Source organism: Callithrix jacchus, chromosome 3 (genome assembly GCF_049354715.1).
Source record: "Callithrix jacchus isolate 240 chromosome 3, calJac240_pri, whole genome shotgun sequence".
Classification (NCBI taxonomy): Eukaryota; Metazoa; Chordata; class Mammalia; order Primates; family Cebidae; genus Callithrix; species Callithrix jacchus.
The window spans coordinates 178,166,101-178,185,885 of NC_133504.1; the positions used below are offsets into that span (position 1 = coordinate 178,166,101).

Consider the following 19,785-nt stretch of genomic DNA (forward strand, 5'->3'; position numbering starts at 1 on the left):
CTGGCTGCGAGGAGTAGCCCAGATAAAGGAGGTTTCCTCTCTGGGCTCAGGACTGGCTATCAGCATTGCCAGAAAGTCAAGCTTTTGTCTTTCTCTACCAACCCCATTAGAAACAAAGAAGGCTGTCATTTCCCCCAAACTGAAAATGTTAAATAAACTTTATCATATCATATACAAGAAAATCAAATTTGCACCATTATCACTATCAATATCACCATGACTTACACATTGGGTCCCCCGATTTCATGCATAACCCAGATCTCAATTCGTGTAATTTTTTCCTTCTGGAAGTTTGGAATTTCATAATCTGCAAAAAAACTGAGAAACATTTCTTAAAGACCTAAAGCAATATGATACTTTTTCCAGTTCAGTTGTTACTTAATTTACACATTACTTTAAAAAAAAAAAAAAAAAAAAAAAGCTCCTAGAGGTTTTTTGTTTTTTTTTAAGTTTTATTTTTATTTATTTTAAGTTTTATTATTAAAGTTTTATTTTTATTTATTTTAAGTTTTATTATTATTTTATTTTTTTATTTTATTTTTACTTATTATTCTTGTATTCATCAGCTGTTAATGGTATAACTCTGTAGACATGCCTCTGATCACTAGGACATTTGTCTGTTTTGCTTTACCTGAATTTATAGAAGCAAGCATGAGATGGGGATTAGGATAATTTTCTTTGACCTCTATTTAAAACAATTAAATAAACATCTTGGCATCCTCTGTTGTGTTTGAATGTGTGGTATTCTTACCCTTTGATGGGATAGGCTCCTGTTGGCTCTGAACCATTCAGCATAACGTAGATCACCCCAGAACTATCCTTTGAATACTACAAGAAAAACCAAGTATTTTTAGCAAATAAAGACATGACATTTTTCTACGATAAAATGAGCGTTTCTACAAATTGTCAGTTCTAAATAATGGCAAGGATATGTTAAATGTGGCATTTCATATGGCTTGGTAGAAATGCAAACTGGTTTATTTTGGAAAGCAAATTGCCTTGAAATGTCAAAAAACTCATAGACTCAGTAATCCATGCCTGGGAATCTACAGTAAGAAGATACTAGAAAACACGCAGTATCTTATCCGCCGGAATAAACTAGGTTACTCTCCCTTAGCAAAGAACCTCAAAACTGCAGTGGCTTTAAATAACAATAACTTCTATCATGCTCACACTACATGTTTATCACAGGCCCTTTGGGATTTTGTTCCACGTGTCCTCAGTCTGGGACACATCTGCAAAATCTCTGATTGCCAGGAAAGGGAGGAGATAGTGACAAATCATGAACCACTTCTTAAAGACTTCCACCCCAAAGTCACACACATTACTCCCACTCGCAACTCATTGGTCAGGATAAGTCACATGTAAAGAACTTCATGAGACAGGGGAGTGCAAACCATGGGCTCAGAAGACAAGCCAGAAATATTTGGCAAGCAGTACTAAGGACTACCATGAGCATTGTGCACAAATATGTGTAGTGGAGCAGTCCTTGTAATTCTGAAACATTGTAACCACCACAAAATACTCAACAACAAGGGAATGGTAAGTAAACTATGATACTTATGTGTCTGAAATATTAACCAGCCCTTAGTAGCAGTCTACAAAGTACAACAAGTACAAAGATTTGCAATAGCATAGGAAGTGCTTACTTTTTTTTTTTTTTGAGACAGAGTCTCACTCTGTGACCCAGGCTGGAGTGCAGTGGTGTGACTTCGGCTCATTGCAACCTCCGCCTCCTGGGTTTAAGTGGTTCTCCTGCCTCAGCCTCCTGAGTAGCTGGGACTAAAGGTGTGTGCCACCACGCCCGGCTAATTTTTTGTGTTTTTAGTAGAGATGGGGTTTCACCATCTTAGCCAGGATGGTCTCGATCTCCTGAGCTCATGATTCGCCAGCCTTGGCCTCCCAAAGTGCTGGGATTACAGGCGTGAGCCACCGCGCCCGGCCGGGAGTGCTTTACTCTCAAAGCAAAATGCACCAGTTGTTGGAGGAGCATGAGCTCTACTGTGTTAAAAACACATGGGCAGAAGTCAAGGAATTCCCAAGAGAGACACAGGTCCACAGAAATTCCAAAACCTCCACTTCGAATTACTACCTGAAGCATGTAATTTCCCTCAGAAAATGTTTATACTAGAATGAAAGATGTATAGAGGTGAAAAATGTGGCACTGACGTATAGGTGGCTGGGTTCACTCCCTAGCAAAGTGACACTCAATACCAAACAATATACTCCATGTCATCCATGTCTCATATTGCTTCCAAACAGTGCTAACAGTCATAGTTAAATCCTTAAGTGCCAACACCTGATCACCACTATGCTAAACTGGTTGCCTTTAGGTGGTAGGAATGTCGGTGACATTTACATTTTCTACGTGTGTCATTCTTTGTTATGAGCAGCTATTATACTGACAAAAAGAAAAAATAGTTTTTAAAAAATATATGCAGGGTCAGGCATGGCAGCTTACACCTGTAATCCCAGCACTGTGGGAGGCTGAGGTGGGCAGATCACCTGAGGTCAGAGTTCAAGACCAGCTTGGCTGATATGGCAAAAAACTGTCTCAACTAAAAATACAAAAAGTAGCCAGGTGTGGTGTCGTGCACCTGTAGTCCCAGCTACTTGGGAGGCTGAGGTGGAAGAAATCATTTGAACACAGGAGGCAGAGGTTGCAGTGAGCCAAGAATGTGCCACTGCACTCCAGCCTGCATACAGAGAGAGACTCCATCTCTAAAAAAAAGATAAAAATTAAAATTAAAAGTATGCAGATGCAATGAGGCTATATAATATCATGGCTGAAAGTCTGATCTTGAGTCAGCCTGCCTGTTTTCAAATCCTGGCTCCGCTGCTTGTCAGTTCCATAACCTTAGTAAAACTTCTTGACCTCTCTGTACCCTACTTTACTATCTGTAAAATAAGGATGTTAAGAGTCTCTGTCTCATAGAACAGTCATAAAGAAGAACATATTTAAAATAATAACTACTAACATTTATTGAATATTTATCTGCTAAGGTTCAAATCCACTTCTCATCACTATACCACACTACCTCTCCTCATACTTCCACTACACAGCAAATGCCAAGTGCTCAGAAAAATGTAGGCACTAGTATTAGATTTCCATTCTAGAATTGGAGGAAGTATAAGGTGGTGGTTTGGAGCACACGCTTGGAAGTCCGGCAGAGCCACTGGGTAAAATATATGGTCCCATTACGTGTAATGTTGACATCTCCCCTGAGTTACTATTTGATCCCACTTTCAGATGATGACATCTCTGTAACCTCCCAATTCTCAATGAGGAGCTCTGGCAGCCACTGCCAACTCACTGGAGTCTGTGCTTAAGATGAAACCTATAGGTAGTGGGAGCAAATGATGTTCCCTTGGGGTGGGCAGCAGAGGACAGTGATAAACAGAATATGTTTTATCTGAGAAGAACCCTCTGCTTAGTTCCAAACTGCAGCCACTACGGAGGATTTGACGAGGTCCTTCTCACCCTGACTAACAATCTACCTAGTGGACACCTGAGGATCTAGGGTAAAAGATGGGACCCAAAGAGACATACAGAGTCCTGAAAGGGGGTTGGCAGTGGTGGGTGGGAATGCCCTGACATTCACCTGGTCAGCCTAGCTAACACTTACTAGTCAACAGCTCTTTGCCAGGCACTGAACTAAGAACAGAACCCTCTTTATTTCTAATGTTTATTCTAATTCTCATGACAGAGAGTGTAAGCTGTAGTCCCTGGCATGTTATAGCTACTTATAGCTGTCATCAACTCTGGTAACATCATTCTCTGGGAGACAGACCTACTTTCAGGGGACTATTTCTGTGTCTCCCGCTTACCCTTCATCACCTGTCAGTTCCTCTCCCATTAACATTAGTCTTGTGGACATTTCTGAACTCCAGAAATTGATCTTAGGTGTCCTAGGGTCTTCCATAAGGCAGGAGTTGCCCCATTTTAGTAGCAATCAAAATCATTGATTGGAAATACTAACGATAACCATGACATAATGGAAATAATAATAACTTAAAACCCACATGTATAGCCAACATTTACAGAATGTTTTCTCTGTGCCAGGCACTGCATTAAGTACTTATTTCCTCAAATTCTCACAACTTTATAGAGCAGAGAGCATAAGTCATGATTTGGTAAAAGTGGAAAACGAGGCTCAAAGTTGAGTGATGACCTGGGGCACAGACTCTGAGCCACTGTGTTCCATTCTCACAGGTCCCACACATGCTCAACCACTGAGATATCATTCTCATGACTACCTGGATGGATGCCCTTTTCCAAAAGGAATCCACAGGATTATTTTCACAGTCTTCTGATGTAGGGCAGGATTGGTAATCGAGTCCTAAGGGGAAAGTATACAAACATGTTTTATTCCAAAGATTATCTGTCTCAGAGAAGAATTAACTTACAATATATGCCAGCTCCATGAAATAGACTTAGCCTCCGTTCTGTACAATGTGTACAAGTTTAACATCCACAGTTCTTCCCACTTGATCCACAAGGAGCCTGGTGAGGGACCACCTTGTCCATGATACTAAAGATGTTTGTCATTTTGCTCATCACAATGTAAGGAAGGCAGAGAACTCAACAGCTGGCTAGTGAGTGAGCCTAGCTGACCACTGCGCATCAGCATGTTAGCTGGGTTATTTCTCTACTGGAGCACTGGTAAAATAATTTTTAAAAATCCACAACCAACAACAACAACAAACACCCTTTGCTTTATTGGGAGAAGTGCCTTCTCCAAAAATTCAGTTTTAGACATTATCTTAGTAGTAAATACAAGGAAAAAAAGTACTGAGAAAGTGATAATCCTTAGCCAGAAAACAGAAATTTTATACCATTGAAAAATATATGAAATGTTAAAATGTATTACGTTTAAAAATGTTTAAGGACAGACTAAAGACTCCAGCAGATCAATGGGATGTGGGATGTGCTTATCATATACTCTATAAAGAAAAAAAAATTCTAGAGAGAAGTTGACCTCATATTCCCGGCAAATGCTGCTATTAATGGCATTATTTGTAATAGCCAAGATATGGAATAAACCGGTGTCCATCAACTAATTAATAAAGAAAACATAGCATATATACATAATGGAATACTATGTAGCCATTAAAAAATGAAATCCTGTCATTTACAACAACATGGATGAACCTGGAGGCCATTATGTCAAGCAAATAAGCCAGGCAGAGGAAAATATTCCATGATCTCCCTTATAAGTGGAATCTTCAAAAGTTGATCTCATAGAAGTTGAGCAAGAATAGTGGTTACCAGAGGCTGGGGAGGGGAATGGATAAGGGAGATGGAAAGAAGTTGGTCAACAAATACAATGTTACAGTTACACAGGAGGAATAAGCACTGGGGCTGTAATGCACAATAGGGTGGCAACAGCTAACAATAGTGTACTGTAGATTTCAAAATATCTAGTACAAAGGATTTTGAATTTCTCACCACAAAGAAAGAGTAAATGTTTAAGATGATAGATATACTAATTACTCTGATTTGATCATCACACAATGTATATATACATCAAAACATCACGTTGTACCCCATAAACATATATAGGTTTTATCTGTCAATGAAAAATAAAATAAAACTTAAATTTCAAAAAAAGAACCAAGGCCAGGTGCAGTGGCTCACGCCTGTAATCCCAGTGCTTTGGGAGGCTGAGGCAGGAGGATTGTTTGAAGTCAGGAGTTCAAGACCAGCCTGGGCAACATGGCAAGACCACGTGTCTACAAAAATAATTTAAAAAAACAGCCTATGTGGTGTGGTGTACCTGTATTCCAGCTACTCAAGAGGCTGAAGCAAGGTGATCCCTTGAGGACAGGACTTCAAGGTTGCAGTGAGCTATGATCATACCACTGCATTCCAGCCTGAGTGGCTGAGTGAGACTCTATATCAAAAAATAATAATAATTTAAAAATAAAATAAGAATGAACCGCTGTCAATGGTTTGGGTTTGCTATTTTCGTGACATTTTTCTAAGTGGATATTTTCATAGATGCATTGTATATATGTGTTTTTACTTGAATAGCATCATACCAATCACAGGGTTCTGTAACCTTATTTTTAGCTTAAAAATATGCTTCTTTCCGGGTCAATAAATTAAAAATCCCATCACCATTGCTGGTGGCCCCACAGGATTCCATGACACACACATACTGTTATTTAGCTGACCTGAACTGCTAGACTTCACTTCCTTCTGAAACAAAGAGGGCATAGATAGAAACAGGCAGTGGGTGAGGTGAGGAAGGAATAACTGGTGGTTTTCTGGAAGGCTCTCCCTTTCTCTATATGTTTTTCATCACATTCCTCCCCGCCTTCTCCCCACCTTCAGCATAATCAAACAAAGGCTTCCTGGTCATCTCCACTGAAAGAATGGCTGTGTCCATTTTACCTGGAACCTGCGATGCTGCCAATCTCACTCATGGTGAAAAGCAGAGGCCTCACAACATCCAGTGCCATCTGACCCTCCTTTATTCCTCTAGCCTCATAGCCCGCACTTTCCTCTTTGCCCACTTCCCTCCTTGCTATCAAATATGTCACACACGCTCCCACCTTAGGACCTTTGCAATTACTGTTCTCCTGTCAGAAAATGCTCTTTCTCTTCTTCAGGTCCTTGTTCAAATACCAGCTTCTCAGTGAGGTTTTCAGTGGGCATCTAGGTTAAAATACAACACTTTCCTCTCCCTGGCCCTCCACCCTCCAGTTTTTGTGTCCTTATTACCTGTTTTATTTTTCTCCATAGCCCTTATAATCTGAAGGCAGACTATATATTTCACTTGCCTGTTTATTGTCTTACCTGCCCCCCTATAATGTAAGCATGAGGTATTAATTTCCTCTTTTATTCTCTACTGGGTTCCCACTGTCTAGAAGATGAGGGTCTGGCACATAGTAGACACTATAAATTTTAGTTTGATGGACAAATGAATGGAGGAGAAATAAAAAGAACTGATTTTAGGTTAACTCTTTGTTATGTTTTCCCCCTTTTCGTGCCCAGTCTCACTCTGTCACCCAGGCTGCAGTGCAGTGGTGTGTTCTTGGCTTAGTGCAACCTCCATCTCCAGGGTTCAAGGGATTCTCCGGTCTCAGCCTCCCAAGTAGCTGGGATGACAGGCATGCACCATCACACCTGGCTAATTTTTTTGTATTTTTAGTAGAAATGTGGTTTCTTCATGTTGGCCAAGCTGGTCTCGAACTCCTGACCTCAAATGATCCACCAACCTCGGCCTCCCAAAGTGCTGGGATTACAAGAGTGAACTACCACGCCTAGTCTGACATTATGTTAACTTTTAAAATGACTCTGATATCCAGGAAGGATCTCCAGTTTTCATGAGAGGAACACTCCCTCAACTCTTTCCTTGCTAGCCTCCCTCCTCAAGCTTCCTTGATGCCCTGGAGGCTGGTGTCTCTCTCTGCTACTCTTCGGCACACCATTTTCCTGCATTACAGCCCATATCACTCAAGTTAATACCCACTATGAGGCTATAAGCTCCCTGAAAATGGTGACTGCTGTGTTGCCAGCTCCTAGCACCACAGTTGGATGAATGAGGCGAGTTTGCAATACATTCGGGCCAGCTCTTGTGACTCTAACATTCCCTATGACTTGGATCTCGAAATCTCTTCTGGTGGCCTGGAGTGGTGTTAAAGCATACAGGCTTCAGAATCTATCAGGACAGAGCTGGGACCCAGCCTTACCATTTCCAGTCATTTATCCTCCTTAAGCTTCAGCTTCCCGCTCTGGACAAATGAGGATAGCAAGGCAGAGTTGCGCAAGGTTGAGAATATGGGCTCTGGAGTCCGACTGTCTGCTGCTTACTAGCTTATGCTATCCTGAGCAGGTTTCTTAATCTTTCTGTGCCTCAGTTTCCTCATTCATCGAAGTGGGGATTATGATAGAATCCCATGAGGCTGTTGTGGCATTAAATGAATATATATATATATGTGTGTGCGTGTGTGTTTGTGTGTATGTGTATATGTATACATAGCACTATATATATATATTGCTTAGACTGGCACCTGCAAAAGATACGTATTCTCTAGCATTGTTATTATTAACTATTCTTGACACTTATCTCAGAGGACTTGGAGAGGATCAAATGAAATGAATGCATATGAAAGCATTTAGCATAAATGCTAATGCACAGTACATAGGAGCTCTTAAGTCTCCTGTGATCTGTGCAGGAAACTTACCAGAGGCATTTTTCTGTCGACACCAGCTCAAGAAATCTGCAACTCTGCCATACAGAACATCGCTCACGGGCATAAAACGACGGGTGTTATCCGAAAAACTGTTAACAAGGAGGTGGCTATTTTCCCAGAACAGGGACTAAGGAAAGACAAACAAAATATCAAAATACAAAACAAAATCAAAACAGACTCCTTAGGCACAATATTGTCAAGGCAAGTCAGTCAATCCAGTTCTCATTCAACTCTGACCTGCTGAACAACAACTTAACTTTCCTTTTTGTTGTCTTCATTTATTCATTCAAAGAGTGCTAGCATCTCTCCTCCCTTTCTTCCCAGGAGATCATGCAAATGTTAATGAAATATTTTCTCACTAGTACAAAATACACATGCATGTGATAAGATTACCTACATTAAAAATGATCGGCTGGGCACAGTGGCTCATGCCTATAATCCAAGCACTTTGCAAGGCTGAGGCAGGCAGATCGCAAAGTCAAGAGATCGAGACCATCCTGTCCAACATGGAGAAACTCCGTCTCTACTAAAAATACAAAAATTAGCTTGGCATGGTGGCGCGCACCTGTAGTTCCAGCTACTTGGGAGGCTGAAGCAGAAGAATCACTTGAAGCCGGGAGGCAGAGGTTGCAGTGAGCCAAGATCATGATACTGCACTCCAGCCTAGTGATAGAGCAAGATTCCATCTAAAAAAAAAAAAAATCAAGGGACCTGGGCTGGAATCCTGGATCTGTCATACATTAGATATGTAATCTTGACCAAGGTGTTCAATCTTCTGTTTCTCAGTTTCTACTTCTGGAAAATGCAGAGCATGAGCCCTTTCTCTTCTTCCACAAATGTGGCCAGGAGAACATGCAATCACAAAAAGCACTTCCTAAAGTGTCAAGTGCCTCCAAAATACATTGCTTTTATATTATTATTATTATTTTTTTTTTTTTTTTGAGACGGAGTCTTGCTCTGTTGCCAGGCTCCAGGCTGGAGTGCAGTGGCACAATCTTGGCTCACTGCAACCTCTGCCTCCTTGGTTCAAGCAATTCTCCTGCCTCAGCCTCCCTAGTAGCTGGGACTACAGGCATGTGCCACCAAGCCCAGCTAATTTTTGTATTTTAGTAGAGACGGGGTTTCACCATGTTGGCCAGGATGGTCTCAATCTCCTGACCTTGTGATCCACCCTTGTTGGCCTCCCAAAGTGCTGGGATTACAGGTGTGAGCAACTGCGCCCGGCCGCTTTTACATTATACTTTATAGTTTCCACTACAGCTTTTTCATACAACAATAACACAAATCCCCCCGTCACTATTTCATCTGACCCTCAGTAGTTCCATCAGTTTATATTTAGACTAGAAGGTCCCCAAGGGTGAGGGAGGTTTTTCACTATTACATCCTTAACCTGTAGCACCAATGACTGGCAAACAAATAGCCCAGGAAGTATACTGAGTTCATCAACTAGCACCAAATCTATGAAAGAGAAGGAAAAACAGTTGGCTTCCCCCTTTTAGTGACAGGAAGGCAGTGAGATTCAAAAACAGCATATACTTAAAACTCATGTTTTCAGTCTATTCTATCTTTGAACCTCACAGTTCCATTTACTTACTTTTACAAATAACACACAATAGAAAAAAATCAGGTTAAGAGTGTTTATTTCAGAGAAACAAAAATGGTGTCTAGCTTTCTTTAAACTTGAGATATTGTTTGAAGCAAGGGTTTTATGGAAATGTTTTCATTTATTTTCATTTTATTAGACCTTAGGGTGCAGACAGAATAAGATATGTGGTTTTCTTAAAGAAACTGGTACTGAATGAATATCATCTTAAGACCCATTAAATGGAGAGACTAGTCTCCTGGGAGGATACTGAGATTGAGGGTTTTCTGAATTTCTCAAGGGTCAGGACATTGGGCCAGTTAAGATGAAGGTTATTTAGAAAGGGACAGGTGTGGAGGCTCAGTGTGACAGGTATGGCCATGTCCTGATGTCCTTGTGGTGATTCTCACAGTGACTTGCTGATTTAGGAAATTTTCTTCTGCCCACAACCGGCAGGACATCTAGAATCACTGTTGGAAACTCACATGGTTTGGATTTGTGTTTCTTGTCAAAGCGTAATTGTCTATGTTGGAGGTGGGGCCAGGTGTGAGGTGATTGGATTATGGGGGCAGATTTCCCCCTTTGGTGCTGTTTTCGTGATGGAGTTCTCAGAAGATCCTATTATCTACAAATGTATGGCACCTCCCTCTGCCCTTGGTCCTGCTCGTGCCATATAAGACAACTGCTCCCACTTTGCCTTACACAGGAGTAAAAGCTCCCAGTCCTCCCAGAAGCCAATGTTGCCATCCTTCCTGTACAGACTGTGGAACTGTGAACCAGCACACTGTGTGTGCTGCCTGATGTTTCTGTGATGTTGCAGGATGCAGGGGACAGCTAATCTCACACCTGGCCCACACACCATCCATTTCTGTAGAAACAGAGCAAAGTTTTACCCAAGATGGTTGTAGCATTACCTTATCTCTGGGAATAGAGTGCCTGGAGAGGTTAATAAAAAGGTCATAGTCCGAGGGAAGCACAGAACAGGGATCCTTGGCCAGCACCACTTTAAAGGCTTCCCAGATGGCTGTGCAGTTCTTGTTCCTGGGCAAAAGTACAATTGGGAAGAAAACACACACATGAACATCACGATGTAATGTGATGTATTGTCACTTCTCTAAGAACTTTACAAGAGATTTTGTCATATAGTGACTCTGCAGAAGCAGGCTTACAAAAAAGACAACAAACTGTCATGGCTCAGGTGACAGATTCAGAAATCTGACACTGGAGTTGTCTCTCAGAAGGCACTGCACAGATTTCTCAGAGCTAAGGAACACAGCCTTGCCCCAGGCTCACAGAGACAAGCAGGATGTGACAATTTCAGTAAACTATACACAGGTGCCTCTTCATTTAGACCTAACAGCGGGGCCGGTCCCATTGTCCAGGTCCACTGTGGAAATCAGGGACCAGGTGAGGCCAGGCCAGGCCAGCCAGCAGGAGGTGTGATGTCAGGAGGGAGTCCCAGTGCTGCAAAAGGCTCCCACCCCTGGTAAGGCGGGTGAACCCTCCAGTGCCAGCCCCTCTTGAGGTCCATGCTAGTTTTTGAAAAATATTTCCCATGGCATCTGTAACTTTTTGTTTCTCATACTGGCTGGTGTGTAGTGCTTCTTATATTATTCTCTGCTGTTTTTTTATTTGCCTGAAATGTATGACAATAAAAACAATCAGCACAAGAAAGAGACATCACAAGCATAAGAAAAGGGGGGCCCACAGAAGGAACAAAAATCAGTAAGAAATGCAGTGCTAGCAAGAAAGACCCAAACTTCAGAAATCCTCTAGATTTAGGGGATCTGAAATTTGAATTCCAGAAGGACTGGACTCAAGGAATTCTAACCTGAGACCACATTCTGGTTTCTGAGGGTTCAAACTAAATGTGCTGGCTGGCAATGGGCTGTTACGCAGTTCACTTCTACCCAGCCCTCACTTCTAGAGGGATACCTCTCCACTCTCTTTCACGAACACACACACACACACAGACTTACACATCCATCACCTCTAGAACACACACACTGCCACCGCTAGAATAAACACATACATCTTACCTCTAGAACACACATATGCACACATGCCTCACGTCTAGAACACACACATCTCACCTCTAGAACACATACGCATACTAATATGATTAGGCTCATCTTGAATCATAATCCCCATAATCCCCACATATCTAGGGAGAGACCAGGTGGGAGGTAATTGAATCATAACGGTGGTTTCCCCTATGCTCTTCTCATGATAGTGAGTCTCACAAGATCAAATGGTTTTATAAGCGTCTGGCATTTGCCCCTGCTTGTACTCACTCTGTCCTGCCTTCCTGTGAAGAAGATGCCTCTCTTTTACCTTGACTTTGGCTACCCCAGCAATGCGGAACTGTGAGTCAGTTAAACCTCTTTCCTGTATAAATTACTCAGTCTCTGGTATTTCTTCATAGCAGTGTGAGAACAGACTAATACACACGCGCACACACACACACACACACACCCCTCACCTCTAGAACACACACACATCTCACCTCTAGAACACACACACACACCCCTCACCTCTAGAACACACACACTCCTCACCTCTAGAACACACACACTCCTCACCTCTAGAACACACACACTCCTCACCTCTAGAACACACACACTCCTCACCTCTAGAACACATACACATCTCACCTCTAGAACACACACACACACCCCTCACCTCTAACACAGCTCACCCCCTCACCTGCAGACACACTTCACAGCCCCCTCCACACTCACCCCCATCCTTCAGGACCATCGCTGTCTCCACACTCACCTCTCCCCTCAAGGCCTCTCTCATTGCCCCTTCACACCGACTTTTAGCGCCAGTTTTCCCCTCCCCACGCTCTCTACACCGTTGCCTCTTTTCCCCTCCCGCTTCCAGTCTGCCCGCGGCCTCACCGCTGCTCGGGACTCAGCAGCGCGCGGTACTCGGCGCAGCGGCCCAGGAAGATGGCCTGCAGCTGCGGGCTGGTGCCCTCCCCGCTCCACAGCGCACGCGCCCCGCCCGCCGCCAGCAGCAGCAGCAGCAGCCGCGACGCCCCGCACTCCCGGGCCGCCATCGGGGAACTTTGGTCCCTCCAGCCCCGTGCCTTCTCCATTCTCCTTCTCTCCTTCTACTTAGACTGCTCCTCAAACTGATGTTGGGCGGGACTCTAGCTCTGACAATTCGCTGTTTTCCGTTTCCAGATTCAGTCTACTTCAAGCCTGAGCTCGGGGCGGGGCGCGGTGGCTCAGGCCAGCAGTCCCAGCACTCTGGGAGGCCGAGTGGGGCGGATCGCTTGAGTGTAGTCTGTTAGGCAGACGAACCTGAGTAACATAGGTAACAAACTTGCTCTCTACAAAAAAATTTAAAAAGCCAGTCTTGGTGCTGCGCACCTGCAGTCCCAGCTACTTGCTAGGCTGAGATGGGAGAAGGCCTTGACCCCAGGGGATCAGTGACTGCAGTGAGCAGTGATCCCACCACTGCACTCCAGCCCTGGAAGACAGAGCCAGACCCTTAAAAAAAAAAAAAAAAAAATGAGCTTGGAACATCACCTGGGACAGGACCGGTGCATTGTGGCCCATAATCTTAACTGGTGTCCTGGGGAGGGAGTCCCAAAGAAGCCACGAGGTTGAAGGAAAGGTAAGTCATCAGAGAAGAAAGACTTTTCCTTTTCCAACGGATGACAAGTTTGACAAATGCCCTCTTTCACACAGCCAATAAGTGAGTTTTGTTTGTTTTCAGGAAATAATAACTACGACGACATGCCAAGCACTTTGCAAGCATAATATTCATTACTTTCCGCAGCATCCTTCCTAGCTAGGGTTATAATTATTCTCTCTTTACTAATGGATAAACTCAGGGACGTTAAGTATGTTTGGCCCTCTATATTTGTGAATTCATCATCCAGATTCAACTAACCATGGATGAGAAACATTTGGGGAAAAAAAGAATGCTTGCGTCTGTACTGAACGTAAATGAACTTTATTTTCCTTGTTATCAAGCCCTAAATAATACAACTACTTACATAACAGGTACTAGATATTGTAAGGAATCTAAAGATGATTTGAATTATAGGAAAGGATGTGCAAATACTGTACTACACCATTTAATAGAAAGGCCTTGAGCATCTGTGGATTTTGGTATCCAGAGTTGTCCCAGAACCAATTCTCCATGGATACCTACTGCCGACTAACTTGTCAGAGGTCACAATCTCCCTTCCTGCTAGATGCAAAATCCTGGAGGCCGTCAGTTTAAGAGAGCTGGTATTAACAGAATTCCACGTGGAGGCCCAAGTCCTCAATTTTTACAGTAATGACAGCAATGAACTCTGAGTGCCTGGCAAATACTTGATAAACACGAGGGAGGACAGCACAGGTGTAGGTGTTCTACCCTGTTTTATTTGAATCTCTTGTTTTCTATAACCAAAATCCACATTCTCCGGTTTAGTCCCTCCTTAAGTTAAATCCACTTTCCAGAGGTAAGTATTTTTAATTATTTCAACAGTTTTGTTCCTGGTGTTTACTTCCATATTTCTAAATAACGTGTGAACCCCGAAAATTTGACAGATCTCAGTTAATTTACAAAGTTTACTTTACGAAGGTTGAAGAGGGCATCTGTGACACAGCCTCAGGAAGTCCTGATGACACGTGCCCAAGGTAGTTGGGGAACAACTTGGCTTTATACATTTTTTTTTAGATGGAGTTTTGCTCTTGTTGCCCAGGCTGGAGTGCAATGGCGTGGCCACAACCTCCACCTCCCCAGTTCAAGCTATCCTCAGCCTCCGGAGTAGCTGGGAGCCATGAGCCACCACGCCTGGCTAATTTTTCGTATTTTTAGTACAGATGGGGTTTCTCCATGTTGGTCAGGCTGGTCTCCAACTCCCGACCTCAGGTGATCCTCCCATCTCAGCCTCCCAAAGTGTTGGGATTACAGGCATGAGCCATCATGCCCTGCAGCTTTATACATTTTAGGGAAACATGAAACATCAATCAATATATGTGAGAAGTACATTGGTTACGTCCAGAAAGGCGGGGACAACTTGAAGCAGGGAGGAGGCTTCCAGGTCACAGGTAGGTGAGAGACAAATGGTTGCCTTCTTTTGAGTTTCTGATAAGCCTTTCCAAAAGGGGCCATCAGAATATGCATCTATCTCAGTGAGCAGAGGAATGACTTTGAATAGAGTGGGAGGCAGGTTTGCTCTGAGCATTTCCCAGCCTGACTTTGCCATTTAGTTTAGTAATTTGGGGGACCCAAGATTTTCCTTTCACACATGCCTGGTATGGTTTGTCCCCACCAAATCTCATGTTAAATTGTAATCCCCAGTGTTGGAGGTGGGGCCTGGTGGGAGGTGATTTGATTATGGGGGTGGGTTTCTCATGAGTGGTCTAGCACCATCCCCTTGGTGCTGTTCTCATGATAGTGACTGAGATCTGATTGTTTAAAAGTGCGTAGCACTTCTTCCCTCTCTCTCTTACTCCCTGCTGCCACCATGTAAGATGCCTTGCTCCCTCTTTGCCTTCCACCACATTTGGAAACTTCCTGAAGCCTCCTCAGACGCAGAAGCCACTATGCTTCCTTTACAGCCTGAAGAACTGTGAGCCAATTAAACCTCTACACCGCATGTTCTCACTCATAGGTGGGTGTTGAACAATGAGAACACATGGACACAGGGAGGGGAGCATCACACACTGGGGTCTCTCCGGGGGAAATAGGGGTGGGACAGCAGGGGTGGGGAGTTGGGGAGAGATAGCATGGGGAGAAATGCCAGATATAGGTGATGGGGAGGAAGGCAGCAAATCAGACTGCCATGTGTGTACCTATGCAACAATCTTGCATGTTCTTCACATGTACCTCAAAACCTAAAATGCAATAAAAAAATGACCAGTTTCAGGTATCTCTTTACAGCAATGCAAGAACAGACTAATACAATGCCTATATGCTATTTGTTGATGTTTCTGTTTCTTTCTTCTTTTTTCTTGACAGAGTCTCACTCTGTCACTCAGGGTACAGCGCAGTGGTGCGATCTTGGCTCACTGCAATCTCTGCCGCCCAGAGTGAAGCGATTCTCCTGCCTCAGCCTGGTGAGTACCTGGGATTACAGGCATGCGCCACCAAGCCTGGCTAAATTTTCTTATGTTTAGTAGTGACGGGGTTTCATCATGTTGGTCAGGCTGCTCTTGAACTCCTGACCTTGTAATCCACCCACCTCGGCCTCCCAAAGTGCTGGGATGACAGGCATGAACCACCACGCCTGGCCCGTTTCTGTTTTGGATATTCTTCTTTAATTTCCTAGTATGAACAAAGAGATTTTAGCTTTAATCCTGTCTCACCTCCAAAATGCATCCTTCTGCATTTTGCATTCAATAAAGTTGTGATATTGCCTTCATTCTCCTAATATGGCAATATTACAACTTTAAATCTGTTATCAGCATTTACAGTATTATGATCTTGCCAGTATTATTCATAGCTGAGCTTATAGCATTCTATGATTACATTTTATTTGTTGTAAACCACTTGTTTACCTTGGAGGTAATCATTGTCTATGCACCTCAATCCTAGCACTGGCCACACACACACTTATTTGTGTATTTGCTTGATATTCTATGAACACCTATGATTATGGTCAAACTCTCTGATAGACATGTAAATCTCTTGATACATTCAAAAACATCAGTCAATATCTCAGGGGATATGTATGATTTTTTTTTCTTTTTCTTTCTTTCTTTTTTTGAGATGGAGTCTCACTCTGTCGCTCAGGCTGGAATGCAGTGGCACAATCTTGGCTCACTGTAACCTCTACCTCCCATGTTCAAGTGATTGTCTTGCCTCGGCCTCCTGAGTAACTGGGATTACAGGTACATGCCACCACACCTGGCTAATTTTTTTATTTTTAGTGGAGGTAGGGTTTCTAGGCCGTCTCAAACTCTTGTCCTCGAGTGATCTGCAAGCCTCGGCCTCCCAAAGAGCTGGGATTATGGGCATGAGCCACTGCGCCCCATCTTTCTTTCTTTCTTTTTTTTTTTTTTGTGGGCAGGGGAGGGTGGATTCTTGAAAACATCCTTCCTGGAGCTGTCCAGTTTTCTGCCTGAATCTGAGCTTCTTGCTCTCTCTACTTGCTGCACAGCAGCCATCCTGGTAACTTCCTTTCATCTCTCCTGTGCTGAATGTCCTGTTTCCTAGTGATATGGTTTGGCTGTGTCCCCACCCAAATCTCCTAGAATTGTAGCTCCTAGAATTCCCATGTGTTATGGTAGAGAGCCAGAGGGTAGTAATTGATTCATGTAGCAAGTCTTTCTCATGCTATTCCTGTGATAGTGAATAAGTCTCCTGAGATCTGATGGGTTTATCACGGGTTTCCGATTTTGCTTCTTCCTCATTTTTCTCTTGCCACTGCCATGTAAGAAGTGCCTTTCAGGCCGGGCGCAGTGGCTCAAGCCTGTAATCCCAGCACTTTGGGAGGCCGAGGTGGGTGGATCACGAGGTAAAGAGATCGAGACCATCCTGGTCAACATGGTGAAACCCCGTCTCTACTAAAAATACAAATAATTAGCTGGGCATGGTGGCGCGTGCCTGTAATCCCAGCTACTCAGGAGGCTGAGGCAGGAGAATTGCCTGAACCCAGGAGGCGGAGGTTGCAGTGAACTGAGATCACGCCATTGCACTCCAGCCTGGGTAACAAGAGTGAAACTCCATCTCAAAAAAAAAAAAAAAAAAGAAGTGCCTTTCATGTCACACCAAGATTCTGAGGCCTCCCAGGCATGTGGAACTGTAAGTCCAATTAACCCTCTTTTTGTTTGCAGTTTCAGGTACGTCTTTGAGTAGCCTGAAAATGAACGAATACACCTAGATCTCATGTGTATGTATCCTCTTTCTTGTTTAATGGAGCACATCTTCCAATAGCTTCTTGAAAAGATACATAGGGTACTAAACTTTCTGAGATTTTTGCATAAGAATTCAAAATGTCATTATTCTATCCTCACACTTGATTGCGAATCTGGTTGGGGTTCTGAGATTTTTGCATAAGAATTCAAAATTTCATTATTCTAAGCTCACATTTGATTGAGAATTTAGTTGGGTAGATTTTTGTGTTAGAAAGCATTTCCCTTCAAAATTTTGAAGACTGTGCTCTATTATTTTCTGTGTTGCTGTTGAGAAATCTGAAGCCATTTTCATATTTCTATTTATTTGACCTTTTTGTTGTTGTTTATTCTTTGGCCTGTTTTTTTCCATCTGGAAGTTTTCAGAATTTCCTTTTATTGTCAAGAGTATGAAATTTCAGAGATGAACTTGGGGAAAGGTGGTTTTCATTGTAGTGGGCAATCCATGAGCCCTTAAAACCTGCAAACTCATGTCTTTAAATACTGAGATATTTTTTTCTGAGGAGGCAGACCCATACAGATTCACTGCCAGTAACTCAGATTCCTTCTATTGCTAACATATTTCATGCTGTGAGACTCAGATATTTGCCATCCTTAACACATGCACAAATCTCATAAGGTTTTAAGGAAGTTTACAAATTTGTGATGGGCTGCATTCAAAGCCATCCTGGGCAGCATGTGGCCTGTGGCTGTGGGTTGGAGGAGCTTGATCTAAAACATAGAAAGAACACTGACAACTCAAAAGTAAGAAAAACAACCACATCTTAAAATTGGCAAAATAGTTGAACTTATACCTCACCAAAGAAGGTATTTCATTTCTAGGTATTTACCAAAAGAAAAATGAAAATACATCTATGCCTAGAAAACACATCTATGCCTATGTTTGTAGAAGCTTAATTTGTAACTCAAAACAGTAAACAATGCAAATGACTAATGAGAGGAATAAATTAGTAACTTGCAATATCATCATATAATAGAGTATTATTAGCAATACAAAAAAATGACAAAAATTTTTTAAAAAGCTGAATGAAAGAAGCTAGATGTAAAGGAACACAAACTTTATTACTCCACTTATATAAACTTATAGAAGAAATAGTGTGCTGATATATACAGTTGTGGCAAAAGAGATTTCAGATGGAGCTAATTGCCTGAGCAAAGGCAGAAAAGGAAAAAAACCATGGAGCTTCTGGAAACAGCTGAAAGTTTGCTTTGATTGGTAAACAGGATGCAGACGGAAATTAGACAGGAAAGTTAGGTCATATAGTAAAGCCACTGAGCACAATGCTAAGGCATTTGCACTTTGTTCTCTTGATCATTATGAATTATCAATAATTTCTGACCTTCCTTATTGAAAACTGTGTTTCTTTTCTTGGCCAGAAATCTTGATTGCCAGAGAATAAAGAGAGATTACGCATTTAAAGGCCTTAGAATAGTATGTTTCACAGTGTGCTTTCAATCTTTGTTCTGAATGCTTATCTCATATGTTGTATGTTTATTGTCTGTTGTGGAAGGCTGAAAAATAGCCCAGCAAAGAAAGTTTAGTTCATGACCTAAACTCTGGAGCCTATAAATACATTACTTTACATAGTAAGAAGGACTCTGCAGATGTGATTAAATTAAGGATCTTGATATGGGGAGATTATACTGAATTATCTGGATGAGTCCAATGTAATCCTAAAAGTCCTCATAGGAGGAAGTCAGGTAAATCAGAGACACAGAGAGAATTATGTGATAGCAAAAGCACAGAGATACTTGAAGATACTATGCTGCTGGCGCCGAAAATGCAGGAAGGAGCCATGAGACAGGGGATGCAGGCAGACTTCAGAAGCTTGGAAGGGTAAGGAAACGTTCTTCCCTGAATAATCCAGATGGAATGAATCCTGCTGACACCTTGACTTTCACCCCATTAAGACTTACATTAGATTCCAAAAAAGAATAAATTTATGTTGCTTTAAGCCATTATGTGGCATTCACTAAGTAGCAATAGGAAACACATACAGCTTTGGGTACCTGAAACCATCACACCCTTTCTGCCTCCTTTTCCCTTCATTTCCAAGACTGAACTTGGGAATCACCAGGAGCAGGATTATTATTCTTGTCTAATCTTGACCAGAGTCCATGAGGGAAAAAGCAAGA

General features: G+C 42.5%; 1 protein-coding gene across 4 annotated transcripts in view; it reads right to left on the reverse strand.

Moving 5' to 3' along the window:
* The window catches only part of BST1 (bone marrow stromal cell antigen 1), a 32,321-nt gene extending 19,378 nt beyond the window's left edge, over window positions 1-12,943 (reverse strand). For all 4 annotated transcript variants that reach the window (XM_002745987.8, XM_017970662.5, XM_054253469.2 and 1 more), the window contains exons 1-6: window positions 12,688-12,943; window positions 10,699-10,825; window positions 8,194-8,329; window positions 4,258-4,340; window positions 752-828; window positions 226-318 (exon numbers count right to left, since the gene is read on the reverse strand). In XM_002745987.8, the coding sequence (XP_002746033.6) occupies window positions 226-318; window positions 752-828; window positions 4,258-4,340; window positions 8,194-8,329; window positions 10,699-10,825; window positions 12,688-12,887 (716 nt within the window). In that variant the 5' untranslated portion in view covers window positions 12,888-12,943. The remainder of the gene's footprint in view (window positions 1-225; window positions 319-751; window positions 829-4,257; window positions 4,341-8,193; window positions 8,330-10,698; window positions 10,826-12,687) is intronic.
* Window positions 12,944-19,785: the final 6,842 nt, after the last annotated feature.